This window comes from Oncorhynchus gorbuscha, linkage group LG08, assembly GCF_021184085.1.
Source record: "Oncorhynchus gorbuscha isolate QuinsamMale2020 ecotype Even-year linkage group LG08, OgorEven_v1.0, whole genome shotgun sequence".
Classification (NCBI taxonomy): domain Eukaryota; kingdom Metazoa; phylum Chordata; class Actinopteri; order Salmoniformes; family Salmonidae; genus Oncorhynchus; species Oncorhynchus gorbuscha.
The window spans coordinates 26394795-26421206 of NC_060180.1; the positions used below are offsets into that span (position 1 = coordinate 26394795).

Here is a 26412-nt window from a genome sequence, read left to right on the forward strand (position 1 = left end):
TTCTCACAAACGTCTGTAGCGTCCTCTGTTTTGCTCTATGACCCCCACAAGTTTCACAGGACTCGTCTGAAGGTAACCCATACAAACAAATGAAGGTAGTTTTGTGCCAACAAAAATAAGGGGTTAAATATGTCCAAAAAACACACATTTCCTGAGCTTTCTTACATCTCCTAGGTATAGGACAGACACTTAAATCGTATTCCTTATGTGTAATTATTTTTACTGTCTTTGCCATTTTAGGAATGTGTTATTCCATGTGTTTCTATGGGCTGTAGTTGTAGGCCAAATTCAATATTTTATCACCATTTTTTTATACCGAAAGGGGTCCTAAAATTCTAATTCAATAGCTGGATGATCCATGGTATGAACATCTTAAAGCAATTCCATGTGTTACAGATGACAAACACTCTACTGACATTTGCCAAAACAAGCTCAGTAAACTCAATGCATGCGTTCATTGAATATGCTTTTGATTTACCCAGTTTATCAATAGATTTATCATACAACAAAGTCAAATGGATTATTATTGTAAGGGCTGTCAAAGTTAACACGTTAATCACAGTTAATCTTTGACATTTTAAGCACAATGCGCTCTGCTGTGCGGTTGTCAGTAGTTACCACAAGCACAAAGTACTAATTATGGCTAATCCACAGATGGAACAATGAGACAAATAATTCACCAGATGTATAAATGTGAAGCATCCGCTTGGCGTTTCCTCTCACTACCAAACATATGGTACCACTGGCCGGCAGTTAGAGGAGATTTTGGAGAAGTTCAGCACATTTTCTCATCAATGAAACATTTTGATTTCAATAGTTTTCTGTTCCCAAAACTAGAATCTGTTTATGAATGGAATGGCCTGTTTTTTGATATTTATTTTTGTAGATTTTGTTTGTAGACTTTTCCCTTTCAAAAAAATCACGTTGTTTGAAGTGCAAAGGCGAATTGCGTTATTGCGCACTTCAGGAGGTGTTCCCTAACGGAAATATGCAGATGCATCGGTCTCAGACTTCTCTTGTTTCTTGTGGTGCTCAAACATCCATTATGCATGTAGTTTCGAATGAAAATGTACAGAAAGTTCAACCATAAACGCATTCCAAGGGCATTTCTTTAGATAACAGCCCAAAATCGTAATTTGCACAGAAGTAGCTAGCTAGTTATGCTAACGTCAACTAGCAGCTAGCTCATCAAACAAGAATGTTTACAATGCCATGGCTAAATATCTTGATTCAACTCTAATCAAGAAGCATTCAGCTGCTGTAGATTAGGTTTGGAATGAAAATCTACAGGACGGTAGCTCTCAAGGAACAGGGTTGGAAAGTGTTTGTGTGTGTGTGAGAGTGAGAGTGAGAGTGAGAGTGAGAGTGAGAGTGAGAGTGAGAGTGAGAGAGAGAGAGAGAGAGAGAGAGAGAGAGAGAGAGAGAGAGAGAGAGAGAGAGAGAGAGATCCGCTATCTCAGATATGCTCCAGGACTAAAAGATGAGTGATGGCCTTGTCTCTAACTAGTTAAATAACTCTACAAGCAATTCAGCACTTTCCACTTTATCTTCCGTCTCGTTATTTTCTGCCAGCCTCTACAAATAGGGTTTGTTTTAAATGTAGCAGGGAGGGCAGCTGCTGCTGACAAATTACTTTTGGACAGAACACACATTTTAAAGTGGTTGAATGGGTTGGGCTTTGTGCCCAACATCCATCTCTCTAATGGGAAAGTGATTTGTAGATCAGTGATTCTGCCTGTGATGTAGTCATACACAAAATATCAGCACAGTCACAATGTTTGTATGAATTCTTTCACTCATCACTTCACAAGGTGTGACATAAAATGCAGTGCAACAGCTCATTGCGCCACGTCATTGTCCCTCCCTGCCATAGATAGCTAGTATGCAGAATGTGATTGATAAGGTTATTAAAATGACTAATTTGATGGACCATTTCAATAACTTCTGATCTTTCCAGGATGGAGTGAACTGGCTGTCCTTCCTGAATAAGTACAAGCTGCATGGTATCCTGTGTGACGACATGGGCCTGGGCAAGACCCTGCAGTCCATCTGCATCCTGGCTGGGGACCACTACCTCAGGTACTTAACTGCATGAACACACAAACAGGTCGTGTTCCAGGCCGACTATATTGCAGTTGCACTGCATGCATCAACCAACGGTTGCATGCCATGTCGTCGACTGTCGGGCATCAGATTGCTATATCATATGTGGTGATCAGACCACGCAACAGAACAGTGTACTGTTCTACACTTGGTTTATTTTTTTATGAAATAGTTTACATCAAATATTTTTTCAAGTTTTATTGAATTCCGTGACACGGTTAGCCTTTACGGCTGGGACTGCAGGTTTGGGTCCCGGAATCCTCTTAAGTAGCAGTTAGCTGCTAGCCGGCATGAAAACAGAGTAGGCTAATGCTAGCAGTGCAAGCCCACCAATGTTTTTTTCCCCCTACGGCTGGGCACAAATGCTTTAGGTGTTTTGATTTCCACACAATCACAAGATTGTGGAACTGTCAAATGGACAGGGATTGGCCTGCCCTATATGCACCACCACCAAGCAGCTTAATAAGGGAAGAGATCCTTCGGCTATGAGAAACGGATGACCTATTTTCTTAGTGTAGCCCAGGTAAACCGAATCTGTTTTTAAATGCCTCCTATAGCAAAGCTGTCTGAGTCGGGCGGCGTTGATCTGTCCCAATCCAACGGCTAGATATTAAGCTCAACTCTCGCAAGCCGTAGAAGATCAGGGAGGCAGTCTGGCCCCCCTTCATATATCCGAGAAGATCCAATTCAGCTATCAAACAGCTTTATCCGAGAAGATCCAATTCAGCTATCAAACAGCTTTACCCTGCTTGATACAGACCTACCAGCCCGGGAGTCAACACGGATCCTGGGAATATACCAACAGCCAGTGGCATCCTCCCACATGGCCACCCCAGTTCAACAGATCGCTGACTCAAGACAGAAGGGTCTCGGGCCAGCCGCCACATTCCTGGGGTATTCCGACGCCATCCACTGTTGCTGGTGAGAAGAATCAGGCTAGCCTCCCTCGAAGCCTCCATCCCCCCTGCCTGAGGCAGTCCCATCCTGATCTCCCTCTTCCTTAATTAACCATCAGATTCCATCACAACCACCATCATTGTGGGCAGCTCGATGGTGAGAGATTTTGGCTTGCCTACTGTCTGTGGACCGACTCAAAGACCACTGTCACACAGGAGCCTGTTTCCATGACATCAACTCCCTCCTGCCAAACAATTCTGGCCAACTACTTCATTATTGACACAGGTTTTAACGACCTTCGCTTTAGGTGATCTGAGGGAGTACTACACAAAAAATTGTAGCACCCTCGCTAGCACAGGGGAGAGAATAATTCTCTCTGGCCCCCTCCCGTGCTTTCAAAGGGGTTCGGAACGTTTCAGCCGACTCGTTGCCCTAAACGAGTACCCGAAGGAACCTTGCGAGAACAGGAACGTCTCCTTTTGTGACAACTTTGATTTGCTGTGGGAGCTACCGGCACTTTTTAAGAGACTGGATTTCACCCTAACTACAGGGTTTATAGAAATATTTCCTGCAACATGGCAAACCGTTTTAGAGACGGACAGGGTCTGGTAGTGCTCTAGTGCTCCCTGTCAGAATAAGCAACGGAGGACTTGGAAACCATGTCAACTCCTGTGGAAATGGCACTATGGTTATTGTAACCTAATTTATGTTCCTCTAATTCTGCCTTCTAGTGAGTTTATACAAACTTATCTTCTACCATTCTGATACATTGGAGACTTTCAGAAAACCTGGTTGTAACGTTAGTCATTTGGTCGTTTTTCCATTGGTTACCTCGAGTGGCCCACACTCGTTGAATATGGATCTTTGAAATGTTTTAAACGAGCAATCACTAGTTAAAACCTTTCTTGTGAATGACCTCATTGCGGAGCGCAAAATTGGTTGCATGTTTCTCATTGAAACATGGCTGTCTTCAGATTGTAGTTCTACTCTTATTGAAGCCCCCCCCCCCCCCCCCCCCAGACTACAGCTTTTCATACTCTCAGAAAAGGGTGGGGTGACAGCCTCTATTTTATTATTAAATTAATACTCTCAGCTGTAAGGACATTTAGTTTGGTGACTTTTGTAAGTATTCTGAGCATCATGCTATACTGTTTACATGTCAGCCACCAGTGCTGACTATAACCCTGCATTGGCCATCAAAAGCACTGCCCCATTTCATTTCCTGATTTCTTTGAACTATTGTCCTTCAACTATGATAAAATCATTATGCGTTTAAAAAAAAATGTTTTTTTTTAAATATTCATGTTGACAGAGATGGACTCCCAAGGCAATTGAATTTCGGACTCTTTTGAGCTCTATGGACTTCATCCAACATGCCACTGGACCCACCCATAGCTGCAGCCATGCTCTGAACCTGGTTATCACCAAGGGGCTTTCTACTGACACATCCTCTTGTTGATGTTGTCTTATCTGATCTCCACTGTATTTGTACTACTACCTTGTTCCCCATTGCACAGGGTAATACTGAACACCTTATTAAGAAACACCATCTCACCTCTTAAGTTGCTACAGGTTTTTGAGTGTATGAACAACACACCATCACCTATTCTGCCTTCCTCTTGTGATGATTTAGTTCACTTTAATAGCAAACTAAGGGCAACCATTGACGCCGTAGCTCCTGTAAGGTTGAAAAGAGGCCACATCCAAACAGAGGCAATTGGATGAGTCAGGAAACAAATCAATTGATAAGAAAATTGCAGAGGGGAAGTGGGGAAAGTGAGTTGCTGGTCAATTATGATATTCTGAGAGCGCATCTGGGCATATATGACAAGGCGATTAGAAATGCAAAGACGGGTTAATTTTTCGGACATTGATCACTAATAATCAGAATCATTCGAGTGTTCTTCTCTGCCATTGAGGGCCAGATAAATCCTACCCCCGCAAGTCTGAACTTTCCTCCACATATTAAATGTGGTGCGTTTCAGAGATCAGATCCCAATCATTAGGCTGGGTGTCAGTCAAGCAAGACCTCTTTTTTTACATTTTGTTAGGTTACAGCCTTATTCTAAAATGGATACGTTTTTTCTGTGTGTCTCAATCTACACACAATACCCCATAATGACAAAGCAAAAAAACATTTTTTATACATTTTTGCAAATTTACGAAAAATAAACTGAAATATCACATTTACGTAAGTATTCAGAACCTTCACTCAGTACTTTGTTGAACCACCTTTGGCAGCGATGACCACCTCGAGTCTTTGGTTATGGCTCTACAGGCTTGCCACCTGTATTTGGGGATTTTCTCCCATTCTTCTCTGCAGATCCTCTCAAGCTCTGTCAGGTTGGATGGGGAGCATTGTTGCACTGCTATTTTCAGGTCTCTCCAGAGATGTTCGATCGGGCTCTGGCTGGGCCACTCAAGGACATTCCGAGACTTGTCCCGAACTACACCTGCATTGTCTTAGTAGGGTTGTTGTCCTGTTGGAAGGTGAACCAGTCTGAGTGCTCGGGAGTAGGTTTTCATCAAGGATCTCTCTGTACTTTGCTCCGTTCATCTTTCCCTCGATCCTGACTAGTCTCCCAGGTCCTGCCGCTGAAACCATCCCCACAGCATGATGCTGCCACCACCATGCTTCACCGTAGAGATGGTGCCAGGTTTCCTCCAGATGTGACACTTGGGATTCAGGCCAAAGAGTTCAATCTTGGTTTCATCAGACCAGAGAATCTTGTTTCTCATGGTCTGAGAGTCTGTGCCTTTTGGCAAACTCCAAGCGGGCTGTCATGTGGCTTTTTACTGAAGAGTGGCTTCCTTCTCTACCATAAAGGCCTGATTTGGTGGAGTGCTGCAGAGAGGGTTCTCCTCCTGGAAGGGTCTCCCATCTCCACAGAGGAACTCTGGAGCTCTGTCAGTGACCATCAAGTTCTGACCAAGGTCCTTCTCCCCCGATTGCTCAGTTTGGCCGGTGCCCAGCTCTAGGAAGTGTTTTGGTGGTTCCAAACTTCTTCCATTTAAGAATGATGGAGGCCACTGTGTTCTTGGGGACCTTCAATGCTGCAGAAATGTTTTGGTACCGTTCTCCAGATATGTACCTCGACACAATCCTGTCTCTGAGCTCTACGGACAATTCCTTTTGACCTCATGTCTTGGTTTTTGCTCTGACATTCACTGTCAACTGTGGGACCTTATATAGACAGGTTTGTGCCTTTCCAAATCATGTCCAATCAATTGAATTTACCAACAGGTGGACTCCAAGTTGTAGAAACATCTCAAGGATGATCAATAGAAACAGGATGCACCTGAGCTCAATTTCAAGTCTCATAGCAAAAGGTCTGAATACTTATGTGAATAAGGTATTTGTTTTATACATGTGCAAACATTTCTAAACCAGTTATTTTTTAGAATAAGACTAATGTAACAAAATGTGAAAGTCAAGGGGTCTGAAAACTTTCCAAATCCACTGTTTGTTACCCCTTGGCAAGCACAGCATTGATTTCCACTGCTACTCAGATGATACACAACTTTACATTTCTGTGTCACCGGGAGATTTTAGCTCCACAGAAACGAGACTATTGGTGATTTGAAATACTTGGATGACTCACAACTTCTTCCAGCTAAATCCGGACAAGACTGAGACACTTATTGTTGGAGCCAAAGCATAGAGAGAGAATCTGGCTGCACATTTTAATTCACAGGCAGTGAAGGTAAAAAACCTAGGTGTAATTTTAGATTTTGAACTCCAATCACACGTGTGTGTGTGGGTGTGTGTGTGTGTGTGTGCGTGCGTGTCTCTCGGCTGATAGAGACTCATCCATGCATTTATTACAAGCAGGCTTGACTACTGTAATACTCTCCTGTCTGGTCAGCCGAAGAAAGCCATTGGTCAAGAGCAAAACATACAGAATTCATACAGAATTCTGCAGCACGGGTACTGGCTGCCTGTGAGATTTAGAACAAATTAAGATTCTTCTATCTGTTTTTTTGTGTAGTAAATAGTTGTTTTTCTTAATTGTTTTTCTGTGAAACACATCGTTTCATCCCATGCCCGAAATGTGCTATATAAATAAAGCTTGATTGGATTAAATGCCTATCCAGGCGTTGTGAAATCCGGCAGGCAACTGCAATGTAGTCGTCCTGGAACGTGTCCACGGTTTGACTTTAAACACAGTCAGCACATTGGAGGCTCCTCTGTTAAGAGTTCTATTAATTGTGTGCAGGGCACAGGAGTATGCCAAGACCAAGGCAGCAGACTGCACCCCCCTGCCCTCTCTGGTGGTGTGCCCCCCCACCCTGACGGGTCACTGGGTGGACGAGGTGGGCAAGTTCTGCACCGACGAGTACCTGAACCCCCTGCACTACACAGGACCCCCCACGGAGCGAGCACGGTGAGACCGCTAGACCAACCCTCACCCACCCAAACATACACACGATTCCACCACAGAGATTGCATAGGAGAACACTGCATCATCATTTGTTTAAATTATTACGAGGTTAAAATAATTAATTGTTTTTTCTTTTGCAGCTTACAGCATCAAGTGAAAAAGCACAACCTAGTAGTAGCCTCCTACGATGTTGTACGAAACGACATAGACTTTTTTAGGTGATTTATTGAAATTAAAAATCTATATCTTTAGGATGGTGGATGTCATTTTTATAAATAATATATACAATTTTACATTTTCAGGAATATAAAATTCAATTACTGTATCCTCGACGAGGGCCATGTGATCAAGAACGGGAAGACCAAGCTCTCTAAGGCCATTAAGCAGTTGGCGGCCAACTTCCGAGTCATCCTATCAGGAACGCCCATCCAGGTGGGGGGGCATTTTCTTCAGCCGATTATTAAATATATTTTTTAATTGAACCTTTATTTAAGTAGGCAAGTCAGTTATGAACAAATTCTTAATTACAATGACGCTGGGCCAATTGTGCTCCACCCTACGGGACTCCCAATCACGGCTGGATGTGATACAGCCTGGATTCGAACCAGGGTCTGTAGTGACGCCTCTTGCACTGAGATGCAGTGCCTTAGACCGCTGCGCCACTCGGGATCTTTTTTAAAAGTCAGTAAAGAACGAGCAAAGGTGTCTGCAGTGGGAATTAATCTGTTGCAGTTTGCTTTGTTTTCTTTACCAAATCATTTCTCTATACTGATTCCTTCCTCCACTCTGTGGGGCGGTTGGCCGTATTGTCTTTACATTGACGGGTGTTGTATTAGTGGATGAAATGAGGACACTATGCCAAGCTTGTGTGACATTAATGGTGACGTACGTTAGACTCTGCAGTCTGCCGCAGACAGTCTGCCGCTGTAGCCTTCATAGAGGAGTTCAGTCCAAGCAGTCGGACTACTTCCAAGTCTCAGCGTTTATTTCAGTGTAATATAACTCTCCCACTTTCTCTCCCTCTGCCGCCTCTCCTCAGAATAATGTTCTGGAGCTGTGGTCGCTCTTTGACTTCCTCATGCCCGGCTTCCTGGGCACAGAGCGCCAGTTTGCTGCCCGCTACGGCAAGCCCATCCTGGCCAGCCGTGACGCCAAGAGCTCGTCGCGCGAGCAAGAGGCCGGTAAAAGATCCGATTTGTCTCTGTTCTGATGTTGCTGTAATCACCAGTTGTGAATGCCTAACGATGAGCGCGCGGAAGCTGGGTCTTGTTCATTTGGCACTGTGGTTGTGACGACATTGCGACACTTGATTTTCCCATGGCAGAACAAATACAATCCCAACAAATCTGACACCGACGGTGGTGTGTTTTTGTTTCTTGTGGTGACTGTTCCGCACCTCCTCTCTAGGGGTGCTGGCCATGGAGGCGCTGCATCGCCAGGTGCTGCCCTTCCTCTTGAGGAGAATGAAGAAGGACGTGCTGCAGGACCTGCCCCCCAAGATCATCCAGGACTACTACTGCAACCTCAGCCCTCTACAGGTACACTAGGAAACCTCTGAACCGCTGTTATAACGTCATATAGACGGTCTCTTCATATGAAGAGAACAGCAGTAGCTTACCTCTGTTGTGATGGCCTAAAATCCCAAATAACTACTCATTATATGATTTAAGGTGAGCAATTCTGCGCCTCACCTTGCTCAAACTGATCCCCTCAAACACGTCGTCTCGCTCTCTGTCTGCAGGTTCAGCTGTATGAGGACTTTGCCAAGTCCCGGGCCAAGGTCAGTGTGGAGGACACCATCTCTACAGCCTCCATCCACGAAGAGGAGAAGCCCAAGCTGAAGGCCACGGGCCACGTGTTCCAGGTAAACACACACACACACACACACACACACACACACACACACACACACACACACACACACACACACACACACACACACACACACACACACACACACACACACACACACACACACACACACACACACACAGGTCAATGTATGTGACTGCTTTCATTTTAGTTTGTGGATTGTGCCTGGGCTTTTTGGCCTGCATAGAAAATGGTAGAAGATGGCAGGTAGCTTAAGCATTGTTTTGGGTCAATTGCTAGTTCAAATTCCAGACCCGACAAGGTGAAAAATCTGTCTGTGCACTTGAGCAAGGAACTTAACCGCCATTTCTTCAGGGCCGCCGTTGATAATGGCAGACTCCGGCCGTGACCCCCACTCTCCAAGGGTGTCTCTAGCACTACACAGCTGATTCAAATGATTAAAGCTTGATGATGAGTTGGTTTACTGGAATTAGCTGTGTAGTGCTTGGGCAAAAATCAAAACGTGCACTCGGGGGTGGCCCCAGGACCGAGTTTGGGGAACGCTGCCTTAGACTGCTGCGCCGCGCAGCACACATTTAACACATGCGTAGAATAGGACAAAATAGAATCACCCACCAAATTGTTATTATATCTTTTAAATTTGTGCGTATTCACCGTACTTGGTATTTGTTATTTACATCCTCTTCCCTCTCCAGGCTCTGCAGTACTTGCGGAAGCTGTGTAACCACCCAGGCCTGGTACTGCTGCCACAGCACCCAGAGTACAAGCGCATCACAGACCAGCTGGCAGCACAACACTCCAGCCTCCGAGACATCCAGCACTCGCCCAAACTCTCAGCTCTCAAACAGGTACCCCTATACCCTACCTCCAGGTGCCACTCATTCCCCTTTCCTGACCCCAATCTCAGCCACGCACCACCCCTATTCCCCTCTCTGCCTTCACGTACCATCCTATTCCTGTCCCCTAAATCTTCCCTGCTCCAGAAGTGGCAGTTATTGGGATTGTAGTGGAGTGAGGTGCAGATACCTCCTACTCAACCCCTACAGATAAAAACACCCCTGTGAGTAAGTTGTTATACTGAGCCCCCTCCCCCTATTCCAGTTGTTGTTAGACTGTGGTCTGGGCAGCAGCGGCTCAGGGGAGGGCACAGAGGCGGTGGTGGCCCCGCACAGAGTGCTGATCTTCTGTCAGCTGAAGAGCATGCTGGACATCGTGGAGCACGACCTGCTCAAGCCCCAGCTGCCCGCCGTCACCTACCTGCGACTGGACGGCAGCGTCCCGACTGGCCTGCGCCACTCCATCGTCTCCAGGTGAGAAGGGAGGAGCATGGAGGGAGTCTTTGGGTCCTGTGTGTGACAATACAATGCCTATGGCATTGGGGTCAAACTATCATCAGTAGTGTTATTTGTTTTTAGGACGGGACCCCTTAGAAGTATTTTGAGGGACCGCTATTGGGCTCAGACAGTAGGCTGAGCCGAGGCTGGAACCTACGTCGCTGGGGGGGAGGGGTTTATGTGTAGTCAGGAGCTTTTAGACTGCTACACCAGACTAAGGCACAGTCCTGCCGCCTTTGCTGACGTGTCACTCACAGACCTCATCTGATTTGAGTGGCACTGTCCTTCTCTCGCTGTCTCTCTCTACGGTGCTCTGTCACGCTCGCTCTCAGGTTCAACAACGACCCCTCCATAGACGTGCTGCTGCTCACCACCCACGTGGGCGGTCTGGGTCTGAACCTGACCGGCGCTGACACGGTGGTGTTTGTGGAGCACGACTGGAACCCTATGAGAGACCTACAGGCCATGGACCGCGCACACAGGATAGGACAGGTAAACTTCCTGCCTCTGCATGTAAAATATCCAGGCCAGCAGAGTGTGGTTTGGTTCGGCCTTACGGCGTGAATCAGGCAAAAAGCATGTTTGAGTGGATCAATTTTGAGTAAGCCGAGGCTTCAGAATCACTCGTCTTGATCCCAACTGCAATGTAGTTAGTCTCAGACATGCGCACAGGCTTGTCCGGTTGGCAGTCCCGACGTAGTGCCACATTTCTGTAACGGTGTGTCTCCTCTTGCAGAAACGCGTGGTGAACGTGTATCGTCTGATCACGCGTGGCACCCTGGAGGAGAAGATCATGGGCCTGCAGAAGTTCAAGATGAGCATCGCCAACACTGTCATCAGCCAGGAGAACGCCAGTCTGCAGAGTATGGGCACCGACCAGCTCCTCAACCTTTTCACCTTGGACAAGGTCAGTAGCGCTCGCTTGGGTACACACACACACACACACACTTATACACGTGTGCACCTCCCCTCTTCTGTGTTAGTCATTCTACTCTTTCACACACATCTATTTAACCAGTATCGCCTGTCCAGTGTGTGTGTGTGTATGTTTCGATCTCTCTAACCTGTCTCTCTCCGTCTAGGAAGGGAAGGATGATAAGGGCGAGTCGTCCTCTGGAGGGAAAGCCTCCATTAAGAACGTGCTGGACGGCCTGGGGGACCTGTGGGACCAGCAGCAGTACGAAACCGAATACAACCTGGACAGCTTTATGCACTCGCTCCACTAGCCTCACTTACCCAGCCAGGCTAAACCATCCAGGGCTCAGTGCTATCTACCAGTCTAATTCTGGTTATCCCCATGGCTTCCCCAGTATTCTCCCACCCCAAAGCCCACTTATCTAGACAGCCTTCCCACCTTTAGTCCTGTGTGCCCTCCTGTTCCGGGGGAACAGAGGAGCAGGGTCATCTAGTCTCTCCTTGAGGCTGCCTGTACAGTGGAGCAGCAAGATGGGACTGCCCCAGAGACCACTCCAGCCCTGTGGCGGTCCGCCTTCTAAACTCAAGTCTTAAAGCACTCCCACACCCACTTTTAGAACACTACCAGTGTTCTAGTGACTGTATAGGCAAAAACAAGATGTTTGACTGGAGGAAAGGAGAGGGGGAGCCGTCTTATAGGAACACGTGCGCACACACCAGAGTGCTGGCTCTTTATAGCTGGTAACTGGATTGCACTGTGACTACTGGCTAGAAGGGGTGTTTTATACCACCCCCAGGTGGCGCTAGTCTCCCCACACATGTCCTGTGTAAGCACATTCACTTGACCTTTCTCGCCCACATAGAATAATAATAATAATATATGCCATTTAGCAGACGCTTTTATCCAAAGCGACTTACAGTCATGCGTGCATACATTCTACGTATGGGTGGTCCCGGGGATCGAACCCACTACCCTGGCGTTACAAGCGCCATGCTCTACCAACTGAGCTACAGAAGGACCACAACACTTGGCTGGCCTGGCACAGGATTGGAAAAGCCATGGCCGGGCGCTGCTCGTCCCCAACCTCGTCACTCTAAATGGAGCTGCGCTGAAGCAGCCTCACAGGGACTTACACCGCGGGGACCAACCTGAAACAAGGGGACGGGTTTTAAGAAAATGCAGACCTGTAAATATTTCTGTAATTGTTGCTCCTTGTTGAAACTGATAGTTATAATAAATTCTAGAGCTTTCAGCGGGCGTCCTGTTTTGTGCGTCCAGTACTGTCCCCATAGACTGCATTCCTATGTTGAACACGGCCAGTAGAGGGTGTCCTTGCATTTAGGAATGATGGCACTGACATTAGCTCTGAGTGGAAAGTGGATCGGGACCATTTGAGGCGCAGCATGAGGTTGAAAAGCAAGAGAAAGTAAAGATGACTATACCATGTCAGTGATACTGGAGCTTTAGTCGGAGGTGATGGGCAAACTAGTGTTATTGCTTTCATGAACTTCTGACTACCAAACTTCTCAGACACATTGCTGCCGCACATCTGGTACTTTGTGAATCCAGATTCCCTTTCCTCTTAAAAAGGCACCATAGGTCATAATCTGCATCATAACCTTACTAGAGGCTGTAACAATCAGTGTCTGACGGATGACATAATGTGCGAGGCTTCCGAAGCTCCGCTTATACATGGTGCTCGTGTCTTTTGTCCCGATATTGTTCACATTGTATTAAAATGTCACGTGTTCCCAGATTCCCTGGTCCCTCCCTGTATGTCAATTATTTGACTTTCTTTCAAAAATCCCCTTTATTTATTTACATTGACGTCATCTGTCAATGATCCGATAGCGATGGATCGTTCCTACAACGGCAGAAGTTGCAACAGGCGTTGCCCAAAACACTACGCAGAGAGAACAGTCGCAAGTGCGTCGGAGCATGTGTTTACCGGAAGGATCGAGAGGCATCGCTGCTGTCGGATCAGCTTTCCTCATTCAAATCGTACCTTTTTACTTTACAATTAACTGCCAATACTGTTGACGGATCATCTCCTAGAGAAATCTATTATCACCTTTTGGCACTTACTCAGTGCACTAACACATGAAATGTATTTAAGGACAAATTTGACCGCTGACAATTAGCAAATTAGAACTCAATTGAAATGTATAGGCCTATGTTGCGTACAGTACTCATTAATGCAGTCGGTTTTCGTTTCAAGCATCTGCATCCTTTAACAATTGCAAAGACGTTCTGCAGTTATCAGCGGTCACCGATCCGTCTACCCTCGTACGATATCCAGACAATGCATCCCAAACTACCTCCGGAGGTGGTCAGGAAGATCAGATCACAATGTATTTTGTCTCCATACCTGTAGAAAAAGAATGTGGGCACAGGACGCATGTCACCAGGTATAATCAGTTGCTGCATCAGCCCCTTACCAGTAAGGGAATAAGGCTGGATTTCTCAATGATTTTATCTGTTGAAGCAGGTTGGGTGTGGTACCGTTCCTCAGACACCTACTACATGTAATATGTTTCTGCTACACGGAGGGACAGTTCTAGATTATGGATCACTGAACATGCACGAACAGCATGGAAAAGGGAGTGCTTGGAAGAGTTGTCAAGAACAATGGTGCAAGTTGGTCAACCCTTTTGAAGACTTGTGATTTAACATGTCAGATTTAGTAGGTGCTTGTGGCAAAAGCACAACTACGGTTTAACTTGCATACACATTTGAAACGCTGCTAAACCCCTAATGACCTAAATGTAATCCCTCTCCTTGATCATTACACAGGCACTGGGGACAAAAGGCCACTAAAATGTGCAGTTTTGTCAGGCAACACAATGCCACAGATGTCTCAAGTTGAGGCAACATGCATTATGATTGCAGGAACGTCCACCAGAGCTGTTGCCTGAGAATGTAATGTTAATTTCTCTACCATAAGCCAACCAGCCTCACAAGTGCAGACCACGTGTAACCATGCCAGCCCAGGACCTCCACATCCGGCTTCTTCATCTGCAGAGTCATAATGAGACAAGTCACCCAGACAGCTGATGAAACCTAAGGATTATTTGGCTGTAATAAAGCCCTTTTGTGGGGGAAAACTCATTCTGATTGGCTGGGCCTGGCTTCCCAGTGAGTGGGCCTATGCCCACCCAAGGCTGCACCCCTGCCCAGTCATGTGAAACCCATAGATTAGGGCCTAATGCATTTATTTAAGTTGACAGATTCTTATATGAACTGTAACTCAAAAGCTTTAAAATTGTTGCAAGTTGCATTTATTTTTGTTCAGTATAGTTCTCTTGATACGTTGCTTTTCTCACTTCACATCGTTCCATTCCAGTCACACACAGTCAAGCACAAATGCAAGGGATGAGAGAAAGGTGGAAAAGGAGGCCATGCAAAAGAAGACAATGTTTCACAGCATCATACAACTATGTTTAATAAGATTTAGTTATTAGTACAGAAAAGGGAAAAGTAAGGTGGGAAGTACACACTTGAAGCAGTAGTAGTAAGCATTAGCAGCATAGAGCTCCCATGTTTTTAAACCAGTTATGCTCGTCTGAATTTGTAGTATATATATATATATATATATATATATATATATATATATATATATATATATATATATATATATATCCAAGTCAACAATCTCAAAGCCTCGTCAAGATGGAACCCGTAATCAAACCACAAATACATAGTATAACTTCGAAAAATAAACGAAGGGTGATTTTGTCTGAGAGAAACAACAACTATTGAGCAGGTTTTGAATCATTTTCTTTTTTTGAGATCACAACATAATGAAGAGGCCTAATGACGACCCAGAGAGAATGTCCATGAAGCGTAAGTACATACTATCCAAATCTAGTGTTACATGAAATATATAGGTATAATTAAAGAGGATTATATAACAAATGCCTCCACCAAATCACATGATTTTCTTCCTACCAAGTCTTAGCCTTTCAGTTGCACATACAATTGCTTATTATTGTCAGGGTATGAAAAGGGATAAATACTAGACAAATTCTTGGTGGAATGAGTGTAATATTGATCCTTGAGAGAAAGCAACCATTGGGTTCGTAAAAGAGATGAAGGATATCAGTAGAACACCTGTACAAACTGGTAGAAAAGGCAAGCTAGAAGTAACATTCTTGAACCAGCATTTGCGTTTTTTAAAAACTTATTGATGACCATACTGTAGTACAGGAAGTGATGTCACAACACTTCATATGGACTACGAGTCTACGTAAATGAAGGGAAAAATCAAGTCACTGTCATCTCCTAAAGAACACACCGCATAATATCAGAGGATGTTATAGGGTTTCTTGGGTCAAATGTATTTCAAATCTAAGGTCAGTTCATCCACTTCAGCAATCTAGCTGGTTTGGGGAGAGAAAGAAAACATGCCAAAGATTTAGATGTATGACTCCTCTCATTAAGATGAATAGTTTCCAACAAGTCACACCCTCCACTTCACATTTACATTCATACTTAAACACAAAATCTCAATAGTCCACATAGCCAGTTCTCAGGCTCCGACAGGGGTTAACCCACCACCTGAAACTAAAGGGGGGCTCATGTGACATGACTTGCGTTTTAAAGGAGTTAATGTGATGTCTCACATCAGTGGAAGTGGTGCGACGTGGCCATACAACATCATTGAAAGTAGCATCATTGACGATACAAGGTGGGGTTATAGTGGTAGCAGCAGAAGCAGTAGGAGGTAAGTATATCATTGTCCAGCTTCCACAATATCAGAACATTCTGCTCCATTCTGCCTTTTTATTGTATTGCCTATTAGTTTGTTTCACACATTACCAATCACGTAATGTCAACCGTCACTGTATTCATTTTTCGTATTTCTTTCTTCTATTATCGTCACACTAATGTAAGCAACATCAGCGAGTTAACATAGGCTTTGCATTTCCAAAATCTAGACACTTAAAAAACAATATTACAAAGGTTTTTTCAACTTCCAAAAATAAAATAGTCAAAGAAAACAAAAATATATATTTTTTTAAAGAATTAGCATCATAAGATTAATTTATTTCATGTAAAAATGCTAAATAATATGAATGACATTGACCAGATATGAAAGTCTCCCCCAGAAATAACTTAATGGTTGAGAAATATGTAAAGAAAACAAATAAAAAAATGAAAATATTTCAATATGTTTAAAGTCTTTTCTTTTTTAGCAAAAAATGAAAATGTTCTCAGTACAAAGGCTACATTACTACTGGAAGGTACTAGCATGTAGAGTAAGTAAATAAACAGTAGAAAATGATTTTAGTGAATCACAATGAAAATAAAGATTTATGCCTCCTTTTTTCCCACTTTTCTTTTTTACAAACAGTACAAACAGTATTGCACATTACAACAAAGAACAGGTTTTTAGCCTTCATTTTTTGACTAATTCAAGTCTTGCGTGAATAGAAGGCCACCACTCAATTGATGCACCTTGGGGACTTTCGATCAAGTTACAGTTGAAATCAAGTTACACTTGAATCTCTTAATTGTAAAAAGAAAAAAAAAAAGAAGACATTTTTCTTTCCACCTCCATCTGCTCAGTCTCTTTTCAAACAATGTCCGGCTAACAAATCAAGGTATGTTGCTTTTACAAAACAAAGGGAGCACATACTTTTAGGAAACGTAAAAAAAGTTCTTAAAAAATAACATGAACAGAAGATCTCTTTCACAATTCTGGTCAGCATAGTAAATTATTGATTATAAATATACAAAAAAGGGAAGCATTTTCAGTTATCTTTCTAAGCACCAAATAGACTTATCCCGTAGAATTGTTTTTGTGGACTAATGGTTTTCCTTGGAAGACTACCACTCATATGTTTGTCTTAGTGACTCTGCACTTTCACGGGTATCAGACCAGCGGGAAACTCACTCCAACCGCCTCTGTAACAAGGTAGACTCCTCAATTCGTCTAACAACATCATTATATCAAAGTTAGAATGCTCTAGCTCCTTCAGTTGTTTAAAAAAAAAACACCATTTAAAATTAAGCAAAATAATGAAAAAAAAAAATCAAATCAACCACTTAAATCATCTCTCGAATAAATGTATGTACTTGTTTTTAATTGTAATAAATTTAGAAAATATCAATTTCTCTCCTACTATATTTCAAAATTGAGGTATTGCAAAAAGATCGTGTCATTCAGAAAGCACGCTTTTGTTTTTCTCTCAACCAAAAAAAAATAGCTGACTCTTGAAAACTGTCCACATAGAAAGAGTAGTGCATAACAAATGTCTATTATAGAGAAAGAACAAACATAGAAACCCTTCTGGGCGGGGAAAGAAATATCACAAAAACACCCAGAATTCACTTTCATAGGGATACTTATTATTACTCATGGTTAGTCTCTTTTTTTGTGTATTTTTTTCAGATAAAAAATAAAATAAAAATGTCCACCATTTTAGCAGGTCATTATTCTATTTCAAGCTTTGCAGGAAAATCTGGATAAATACGGTAAACCCAGATAGCACACAATGTTCTGGCAATGTAAGCAACCAACAAACAAACCCCCCCCCCCCCGTAGCCATGTCGAGACAACGTTACGTGCGGGCTGAGAAGCTCAGTTAACTAAACCACAAATCTCCAGTAGCTTCAATGTTCGGTCGGTCTTCTCATCACTGGCTTTAATGCCTCGTCACCACAACAGTACAAATGTTAAACCTTGCACCTTGAAGCCCACAGACATCGGGCTTAATGCTTCGCACAGTATCATCTGTGGTCTCCGTATGTGTTGGTGGTTTAAGTTGAACATGTGTTGCCTCTTTGGTTTTTTGGGGACATGATCCTACGCTTTGTCAACGGTAGACAGTGGTTCTGTGTTTCTCAGAGTCGAGCTCACTTAAGTCTGTGTCATATGTTCTGTGTGTTTGGGTCAGACTTTGAGTGCATAGGTGTGTGTAAGAGAACGAGAACCTGTGTAAAGTGAGTGTGTGTCAGACCTGGGTTCAAATACTATTTTGGTTATTTTAATTACTTTCAAAACATATTTTTGATCTGAAAATACAAGCAGTTGAATATTGGAATGTATTTGTAAATCCACTTGGAAAGTATTTGAAAATACTCAAATACACTGACTCAAATACACACCCATGCAGTTAATTATTGTATTTGAAAATACTTCAATATCGTAGGCTTTTATAGGAAATTATTTGAAAATACTTTCAAATACTTATAATAGAAGTAGTTGATTCAGGCCACATTATTAGAAAATACTCAAATACACAGAAAATAAGTATAAAAAAAGAATACTAAAATACACATGTATTTGAACCCTGGTCTGGTGTGTGTGTGAATGTGTGTACGAGAGAACGGAAATACGTGTGCATAAACTAGCTCATGAAGTTCCACATGACTTTTGTCGGACATCAACAACAGTTAAAGCATATCACAGTTCTATAGGCATACTCAGACCTTACTACATATGGTATAAAAAACTCAACAATTATATTAACAAATCACTGCAAAAAAAGTACTACACCTATCATAGACAGCTTAAATGATATATCCTACATCTCGTTGGATTCATGATTCGTATGACTTTTTGGTCATCTGGTCAGGTTAGCCACCTTGTGCAGAAGCAGTGTTCATACTGCGGCCCTGTGGCTATTAACATATATCGCACTGGAGGTGTAGGATTTTTGACCAGTCTGTCTTCCCTATTGTGTCCAGTTTCTTGCTAGTTGTACGTACATCTATAGCATGTTGTGCAAACATGGCCAGAATTGAATAGTCGGCATGATACTGAAATTATACTGCATGCAACAACTTGATTGAAATACTGTATACATGCATTAAGGGGCGACCCCCCACCCCCACCCCACCCTTTACCCCACAACATACTAGGCATCATTTAGTAATGGACAACCCCCTCTCATCGTTATAAAAAAAAATACAAATACATTTGAGTCATTTAGCAGACGCTCTTATCCAGAGCTACTTACAGGAGCAAATAGGGTTTAAGTGCCTTGCTCTAGGGCACATCGACAGATTTATCACAGTCGGCTCGGGGATTCAAAACAGCGACCTTTCGGTTACTGGCCCAACCGCAAGTCTACCTACAATGATAGCCTGTCATCATCCTTATCACCAGGTGCCATCATAATTGCTAGAACACCCTAGCCTGAATAAATTACTACGGTATCTGTTAATACCATGGATTTAGCAGCAAAAGCTATTGCGGCATTACATTAACATAATGCTAGAAAATAAAATGTAAAAAAATAAAATACAAAAAAAGACCTACTAATCAAAAGCGAAACAAAATCTGATTTCGCCTTGAGGTATTAATTTTACTATTTTCAAAGTCAAAATGGAGAGAAAATATAGCCATGTTATTTTTATCTGGGCTACTGTGGCCCACACTTCTGGATAACTGTTTAGTCTTGCTACATCTACATCTTCATCTTACTATTCAGTTTTTCTGTATGCATTAATTTTATTTTTGCCTTTGGTAATGTTTTTTTAAAGGGGCAATATCCTAAAAATTAATAAGTGCATGTTCCTTTCACATAGAATGTAATTATCTATATATATGTATAGATAAGATATATATATATAAAACGAACAAAAAAATATACCTTTTAAATATATATGTACTGTATAGTCTCACTTCTGCCACAGCTCAGTGGGGTTCTACAGGAGACACTGACCAACCCGGTCATGGAACAGGGGACTCAAACATAAATCAGGTTTCTCTAACATACCATCCCATGTGTGTTTAGTGAGTATTTGTGCCACAGTGCAAATTCTAAGCAGATAGACTTACGCAATACATTTTTTCCCCCTATTATCGTAAGGGTACACTGGACAATGAGTTTGTAGTCAAGCGTTGTAGTTTGAAAAAGAATGAACCATGTATTTGTAGTTCTCTTCACCGATGTCGTGGTGGGGGGGGGGGGCACGAGGGCTCCTCAGCTCCAGCGGAAGGACACTTGTCGAGGGCGGTCGCCCCCCTCCTTCACCAGTGGCTTGTGGAACTCTCGGCCTGCCCGGGAGTGGATACTGGCCCAGCAGTACTCGCAGTAGTACTGCAGGCAGGTGACGTTGGCACAGAAGAAGGGGGCAAACTTCCCCCCGCAACGCGCCCCCTGGCACTCGTCACACATCTGGTCGTCCAGGACGTAGGGCTTCACCTCAACCTGAAGGTCAAAAGTCAGAGAAAGGAGAAACTTTGGTTCATTAACTTCTTGGCCTGAGGAGTAGATTGAACTCAAACGTGAATATTGATTCAAACTTGAATCTCTATGGTCAGAATGTAAACAAAGGTAGTCTATACGCTTTAGGCAAAAAGTTTGACCAATTGCAAGATATTGCCATTAGCTCCTGAGTCCAGGAAATGTTAATGTATTAATTTACCCCTATAATACCACGGTGACTTCCTAAAGGTTCAAAATATCAACTTCTCAAATATGTTTCTGTCTCGGACGGTTCTTATTTTTCTCTTTATGGGTAAAGCACTGCAAAAACTGGTGTGGCGAATATTGTAGATTCAAAATGGCTGCCATGTGTTACACAACATTCTTAGACCACTGTCGGACTCTTTTTGCACCGAAGCAGGTGCGTGTGGACAGGCTATTTAATCTGTGTCTCCATGGAGATGACACAGTGTGTTAGCATGGCCTGGTTACATACAGAAGGTCCCTCCACAACAGCCTGACAGTCAAATTGAATTTTATTTGTCACATGTGCCGAATACAACCTTACATTGAAATGCTTACATTCAAGCTCTTAATCAACAACGCAGTTAAGAACAAATTAAATAAAAAATAAAAATAAATAATCAAAAAGCAGCATTAAAATAACAGTAGCGAGGCTATATACAGGGGGTACCAGTACAGAGTCAATGTGGAGGCTATATACAGGGGGTACCGGTACAGAGTCAATGTGGAGGCTATATACAGGGAGTACCGGTACAGAGTCAATGTGGAGGCTATATACAGGGGGTACCGGTACAGAGTCAATGTGGAGGCTATATACAGGGGGTACCGGTACAGAGTCAATGTGGAGGCTATATACAGGGGGTACCGGTACAGAGTCAATGTGGAGGCTATATACAGGGGGTACCGGTACAGAGTCAATGTGGAGGCTATATACAAGGGGTACCGGTACAGAGTCAATGTGGAGGCGATATACAAGGGGTACCGGTACAGAGTCAATGTGCAGGCTATATACAGGGGGTACTGGTACAGAGTCAATGTGCGGGGACACCGGTTAGTCGAGGTAATATGTACATGTAGGTAGAGTTATTAAAGTGACTATGCATAGATGGGGAGGAGGGGGCAATAAAAATAGTCTGGGTAGCCATTTGATTAGATGTTTGGGAGTCTTTTGGCTTGGGGTAGAAGCTGCTTAGTAGTCTCCTGGACCTAGACTTGGCGATCCGGTACCGCTTGCCATGCGGTAGCAGAGAGAACAGCCTATGACTAGGGTGGCTGGGGCTTCAACAATTTTTTGGGGCCTTCCTCTGACACAGTGATGTACTGGGCCATACGCACTACCCTCTGTAGTGCCTTGCGATCAGAGGCCAAGTAGTTGCCATACCAGGCAGTGATGCAACCTGTCAGGATGCTCTCAATGGTGCAGCAAAATAACCTTTTGAGGATCTGAGGACCCATGCCAAATATCTTCAGTCTCCTGAGGGGGAATAGGTTACGTCGTGCCCTCTTCACGACTGTCTTGGTATGCTTGGACCATGTTCGTTTGTTGGTGATGTGGATGCCAAGGAACTTGAAGCTCTCAACCTGCTCCATTACAGCTCCGTCGATGAGAATGGGGATGTGCTCAGCCCTACTTTTCCTGTAGTCCATAATCATCGCCTATGTCTTGACCACGTTGAGGGAGAGGTTGTTATCCTGGCACCACACGGCCAGGTCTCTGACCTCCTCCCTATAGACTGTCTCGTCATTGTCCGTGATCAGGCCCATCACTGTTGTATCATCGGCAATCTTCAGGATGGTGTTGGAGTCGTGCCTGGTCGTGCAGTCATGAGTGAACAGGGAGTACAGGAGGGGACTGAGCACGCACCCCTGAGGGGCCCCTGTTTTGAGGATCAGCATAGGGGATGTGTTGTTACCTACCCTTATCACCTGGGGGCAGCCCGTCAGGAAGTCCAGGATCCAGTTGCAGAGGGAGGTGTTTAGTCCCATGGTCCTTAGCTTAGTGATCAGCTTTGTGGGCACTATGTTGTTGAACGCTGAGCTGTAGTCTATGAACAGCATTCTCATATAGGTGTTCCTTTTGTCCAGGTGCGATAGGGTGGTGTGAAGTGCAAGAGATTGTATCATCTCTAGATCGGTTGGGGCGGTATGCAAATTGGAGTGGGTCTAGGGTTTCTGGGATAATGGTGTTGATGTGAGCCATGACCAGCCTTTCAAATCAGTTCATGGCTACAGACGTGAGTGCTACAGGTCAGTAGTCATTTAGGCAGGTTACCTTTTATTGTTCTTGGGCACAGGACAGTGTAATGAAGGGTCCTCTTTAAACCCCCAGCCCTGGAGATATATATTGTAAAGCACTGTCTGTCTGACCTCGGCTCAACAAGAACAAGTGCTTCGGAAAGACATGACAAGCTAATTAGCTGAAACATGACTACAAACATGGGCTTTGGAAAGACCACGACAAGCTGCCAAAGCTGGATATTCATTAGGCACCAAAACGAACTGAAACAGGGAGAGACTACCTGAATGTGCCCAATTTTTGTTAAGTCAGTTAAGAACATATTCTTATTTTCAATGACGGCCTGGGAACAGTGGGTTAACTGCCTGTTCAGGGGCAGAACGACAGATTTGTACCTTGTCAGCTCGGGGGTTTGAACTCGCAACCTTCCGGTTACTAGTCCAATGCTCTAACCACTAGGCTACGCTGCCGCCACAATAAGAAAGGCTCTTTTTGTTTTCCATTGCAATATGCTTTTCCAGAGTGTGCACTAATGAATATGACCCAGAAACAGAATGGCACCCAGGCTATTAAATGTAATTATCACCTTAGTGAGTACCACAATAGTCTGAGGTAATTGAACCATTCTGGCCTATCATTAAGACAATTCCAAGAGGACATTTACTGCTAATGGAATGATTGTGTTGCTTGGGGTGGAACTAAAATGAAACGTGAAAACAAAAGTGGTGCGGTTGGACACCAATGAACGAGGCCTTAGGCCTCAACCACAAGCATGAACATTACTTTACCCTGAGAGAACTTGGGTGTGGCATAGTGGTGGTTGACCAAATGGGGCTATAGTGTGTATGGAGGGAGGGGAGGGAGCGAGAGGGGCCTTTTTGGGTAGAGCCTCCAAAGATGTACCCCCCCGCTCCCCAGCCAGTATCCCCTCATTCATTCCAAGCTTCCCTTGGCCTCAGACAAATATGGGGATCTGAAAAATAGATTTCTCTCGTACCATCTCTATGGCTGATAGTGAGGGTTTGCAGTGCAGAGATCTCATCTATAGCCCATCATGTGCCTTGTTAGTGGTCTAGTGATCTGGGCCCTTATTATAAACATGTCTTAGAGTTAGGAGTACTGATCTAGGATCTATCTTTTAAGTAATAATCAATGTAAGTATATGGAATGGGAGGATCGGATCCTAGATCAGCACTCCTACTCTTGGACTATGTGAATTCGTCCCAGGGTCAATCAGAATGAAGACACTGTCTGCTCAACCAGCCACTGGGGTTGAATATTAGATGATAGCAGCCCAGAGTGAGTGTGGACCGAGCAGCCCCCCCCAATGAGCCTAGCCTCTCTGGGCTGGCAGACGATCAGTCTTGGTTGGTCACGATCGGCCATACTCGATCTGGCTAGCTCGCTCAAAATAACCCGTCAGCAACAGAGCTGAAGCTAATATACATGTGTAGGGACGTCCTATAATTAAACCCTCCCACGTCTGGGACTTCTGTTAACCCTAGAGCAGCCAAAGGCCACAGTGATTACACAGTTCCACAGACCTAACCGGGGCTCCCTGTATTGTAGGCTCGCTGAACGGTTGGTTGGAAACCAGCGTATAATGACAGATCTTATGTATAGAAAGACTGAATTTGAGTTAAAAACAGTTCAGATCCACAGCAGCACACCGTAGGAAAGCCTACAGGGAGGTGAAACTAGGGTCATGTTTATTCGCCACCAAAAAAAAAAAAATGACTGAAACAGGGAGGGACTACCTGTGCTGGTCCAATTAGAAACACTCCTTTTTGTTTCTTGTTGCAAAATGTTTTCTGCTGCGTGCCCTAATGAACACAACCCAGTCATTATTCATCTGCTAAATATATCTCCCTGTTATCCAGCATTTAGGGCAACTCCTGAATCACTATTGATAGAGACATTTTGAATACAGTGATTGGTCTTCACGAACCCGTTTGTCAATGTCATTGTGCTGCAGTTGAACAAATCGGGCGCTGATGGCAGCGATGTAGCTCTGCTGATTGGAGAAGGCCACTCGGCCCGCCCCCTTGGGGTACTTGAGCTCCGGGTCAGTGTCGATGCCGGCATAGCACACGCCGCCATACAGCCTGTCCATGATCATAGCTAGTTCCACTAGAGGGAGAGAGATAGAGATTGAGAGAAAGATATTGAGAGAAAGATTGAGAGAAAGAGCGAGAGAAAGAGAGAGAGAAAGATGGCGACAGAATGTTATGACCGCACGCTTATAGTTTGTCTAATGAAAATGGAGGAAAAAAGTTGAAATTCATTTTTGTTGAGACAAACCGATGCGACATTCAACTTGAACAACATTCTTCGCTGACAGTCAGTAACATTCTTGGGACTGTTGTTATAATTAGCATAGGTCACATAGCAGACAGACAGTCAGTGATGTTTGTCCCAAGCATACCACCTAATGGGCCTTGCATGAATACTTTACATGACCACCAGTTGGCTCACCGCCTGGAAACAAAGTGGATTGCTTTCTCACGGGCACAACTTTATTATTTTTAGTCTACGCTAGTCAGCCAATACACAGACGACCCACCAACTTATCCACTGATCAACAGGCACTTTGACTAATCCCCTTACCTGCACGTAAAGGCCGGGGCACGCCCCCCACAAAGATGGTCTTTCGGGGGTCCAGCGGCTGGGAGCCGTCCATCACAAAGTCACTGTCGCTTAGGTTCCAGGGGCGGATCTGGACCTGGAGAAAAGAGATACGTAATTCACGAAGGACTGTGTCGGACGAGGAATTCACACTCATACCCTTTTCACATGATTGTGGCAACCTGGCCCGTACAACCTTGGTTATTTTCCTTACCGGCACAGTTCCAGCAACCATGGTGAATGTGGAACCACAATGGCAAAGTACAGGTCTGCTTGGCTTGGTTTGGCTCAGTAGTGTGAAAAAGGTATTACAGCACAGTGTAATATTGTAGCCTTCACTTACTGGCTTGTCCTTGATAGTTGGGCTGGAGACACACAGGTAAAGCTTGCCATCGTCCTCAATGCAGGCATCAATCAGGGCCTGGACAGAGGTCTCCTCTTGGAACAGCAGGAAAGCATAGCCTGGGAGAAAAGGGAAGGAGGAAGTGTTTAAAAAAAATCCCCATTCACAGTAAGTACACTATGTACTGTCTATATAGTTATGAATTTGTGAGTGACCAGTTCAGTGACCAGGTGAAGTTAGTAGTGGCTTTTGAAACAAATCTGAACCATTTACGACAGTCTCTAATGGCCCCATAGATTACTTTTAGGGAAAGTGACAAGAGGAAAGTCTAAGAAAGTGAAAATATCCTGTTCTTTTCACGAGTCTATTCATATTCTCAGAGTATCTCCTCTTAAATCTGATTTACTTGAGGTCTGATCCCCTTCAGCAAGATTTCAGAAGACAGGACTGCACACCCAGTACCTTCCTGCCTGAAAGCTGACACCGCTAAAATGCAAGTCTGTTCCGTTCCACTACTAAAATAGGACGCCATGCAAAATGTATCAACCTAATACTTTCCAA

General features: G+C 44.0%; 2 protein-coding genes across 2 annotated transcripts in view; one reads left to right on the plus strand and one right to left on the minus strand.

Moving 5' to 3' along the window:
• The window catches only part of LOC124041412 (TATA-binding protein-associated factor 172-like), a 66072-nt gene extending 53350 nt beyond the window's left edge, over window positions 1–12722 (plus strand). Inside the window, exons 28-39 of the mRNA XM_046358955.1 lie at window positions 1958–2079; window positions 7218–7385; window positions 7523–7600; window positions 7685–7814; window positions 8422–8563; window positions 8790–8920; window positions 9124–9246; window positions 9911–10063; window positions 10317–10525; window positions 10882–11041; window positions 11286–11456; window positions 11632–12722. Coding sequence (XP_046214911.1) covers window positions 1958–2079; window positions 7218–7385; window positions 7523–7600; window positions 7685–7814; window positions 8422–8563; window positions 8790–8920; window positions 9124–9246; window positions 9911–10063; window positions 10317–10525; window positions 10882–11041; window positions 11286–11456; window positions 11632–11775 — 1731 coding nt within the window. The 3' untranslated portion in view covers window positions 11776–12722. The remainder of the gene's footprint in view (window positions 1–1957; window positions 2080–7217; window positions 7386–7522; window positions 7601–7684; window positions 7815–8421; window positions 8564–8789; window positions 8921–9123; window positions 9247–9910; window positions 10064–10316; window positions 10526–10881; window positions 11042–11285; window positions 11457–11631) is intronic.
• Window positions 12723–16233: 3511 nt separating this feature from the next.
• The window catches only part of LOC124041413 (cytoplasmic polyadenylation element-binding protein 3-like), an 83183-nt gene continuing 73004 nt past the window's right edge, over window positions 16234–26412 (minus strand). Inside the window, 4 exon segments of the mRNA XM_046358956.1 lie at window positions 16234–20626; window positions 24832–25013; window positions 25491–25605; window positions 25852–25970. Of these exon segments, the coding sequence (XP_046214912.1) occupies window positions 20399–20626; window positions 24832–25013; window positions 25491–25605; window positions 25852–25970 (644 nt within the window). The 3' untranslated portion in view covers window positions 16234–20398.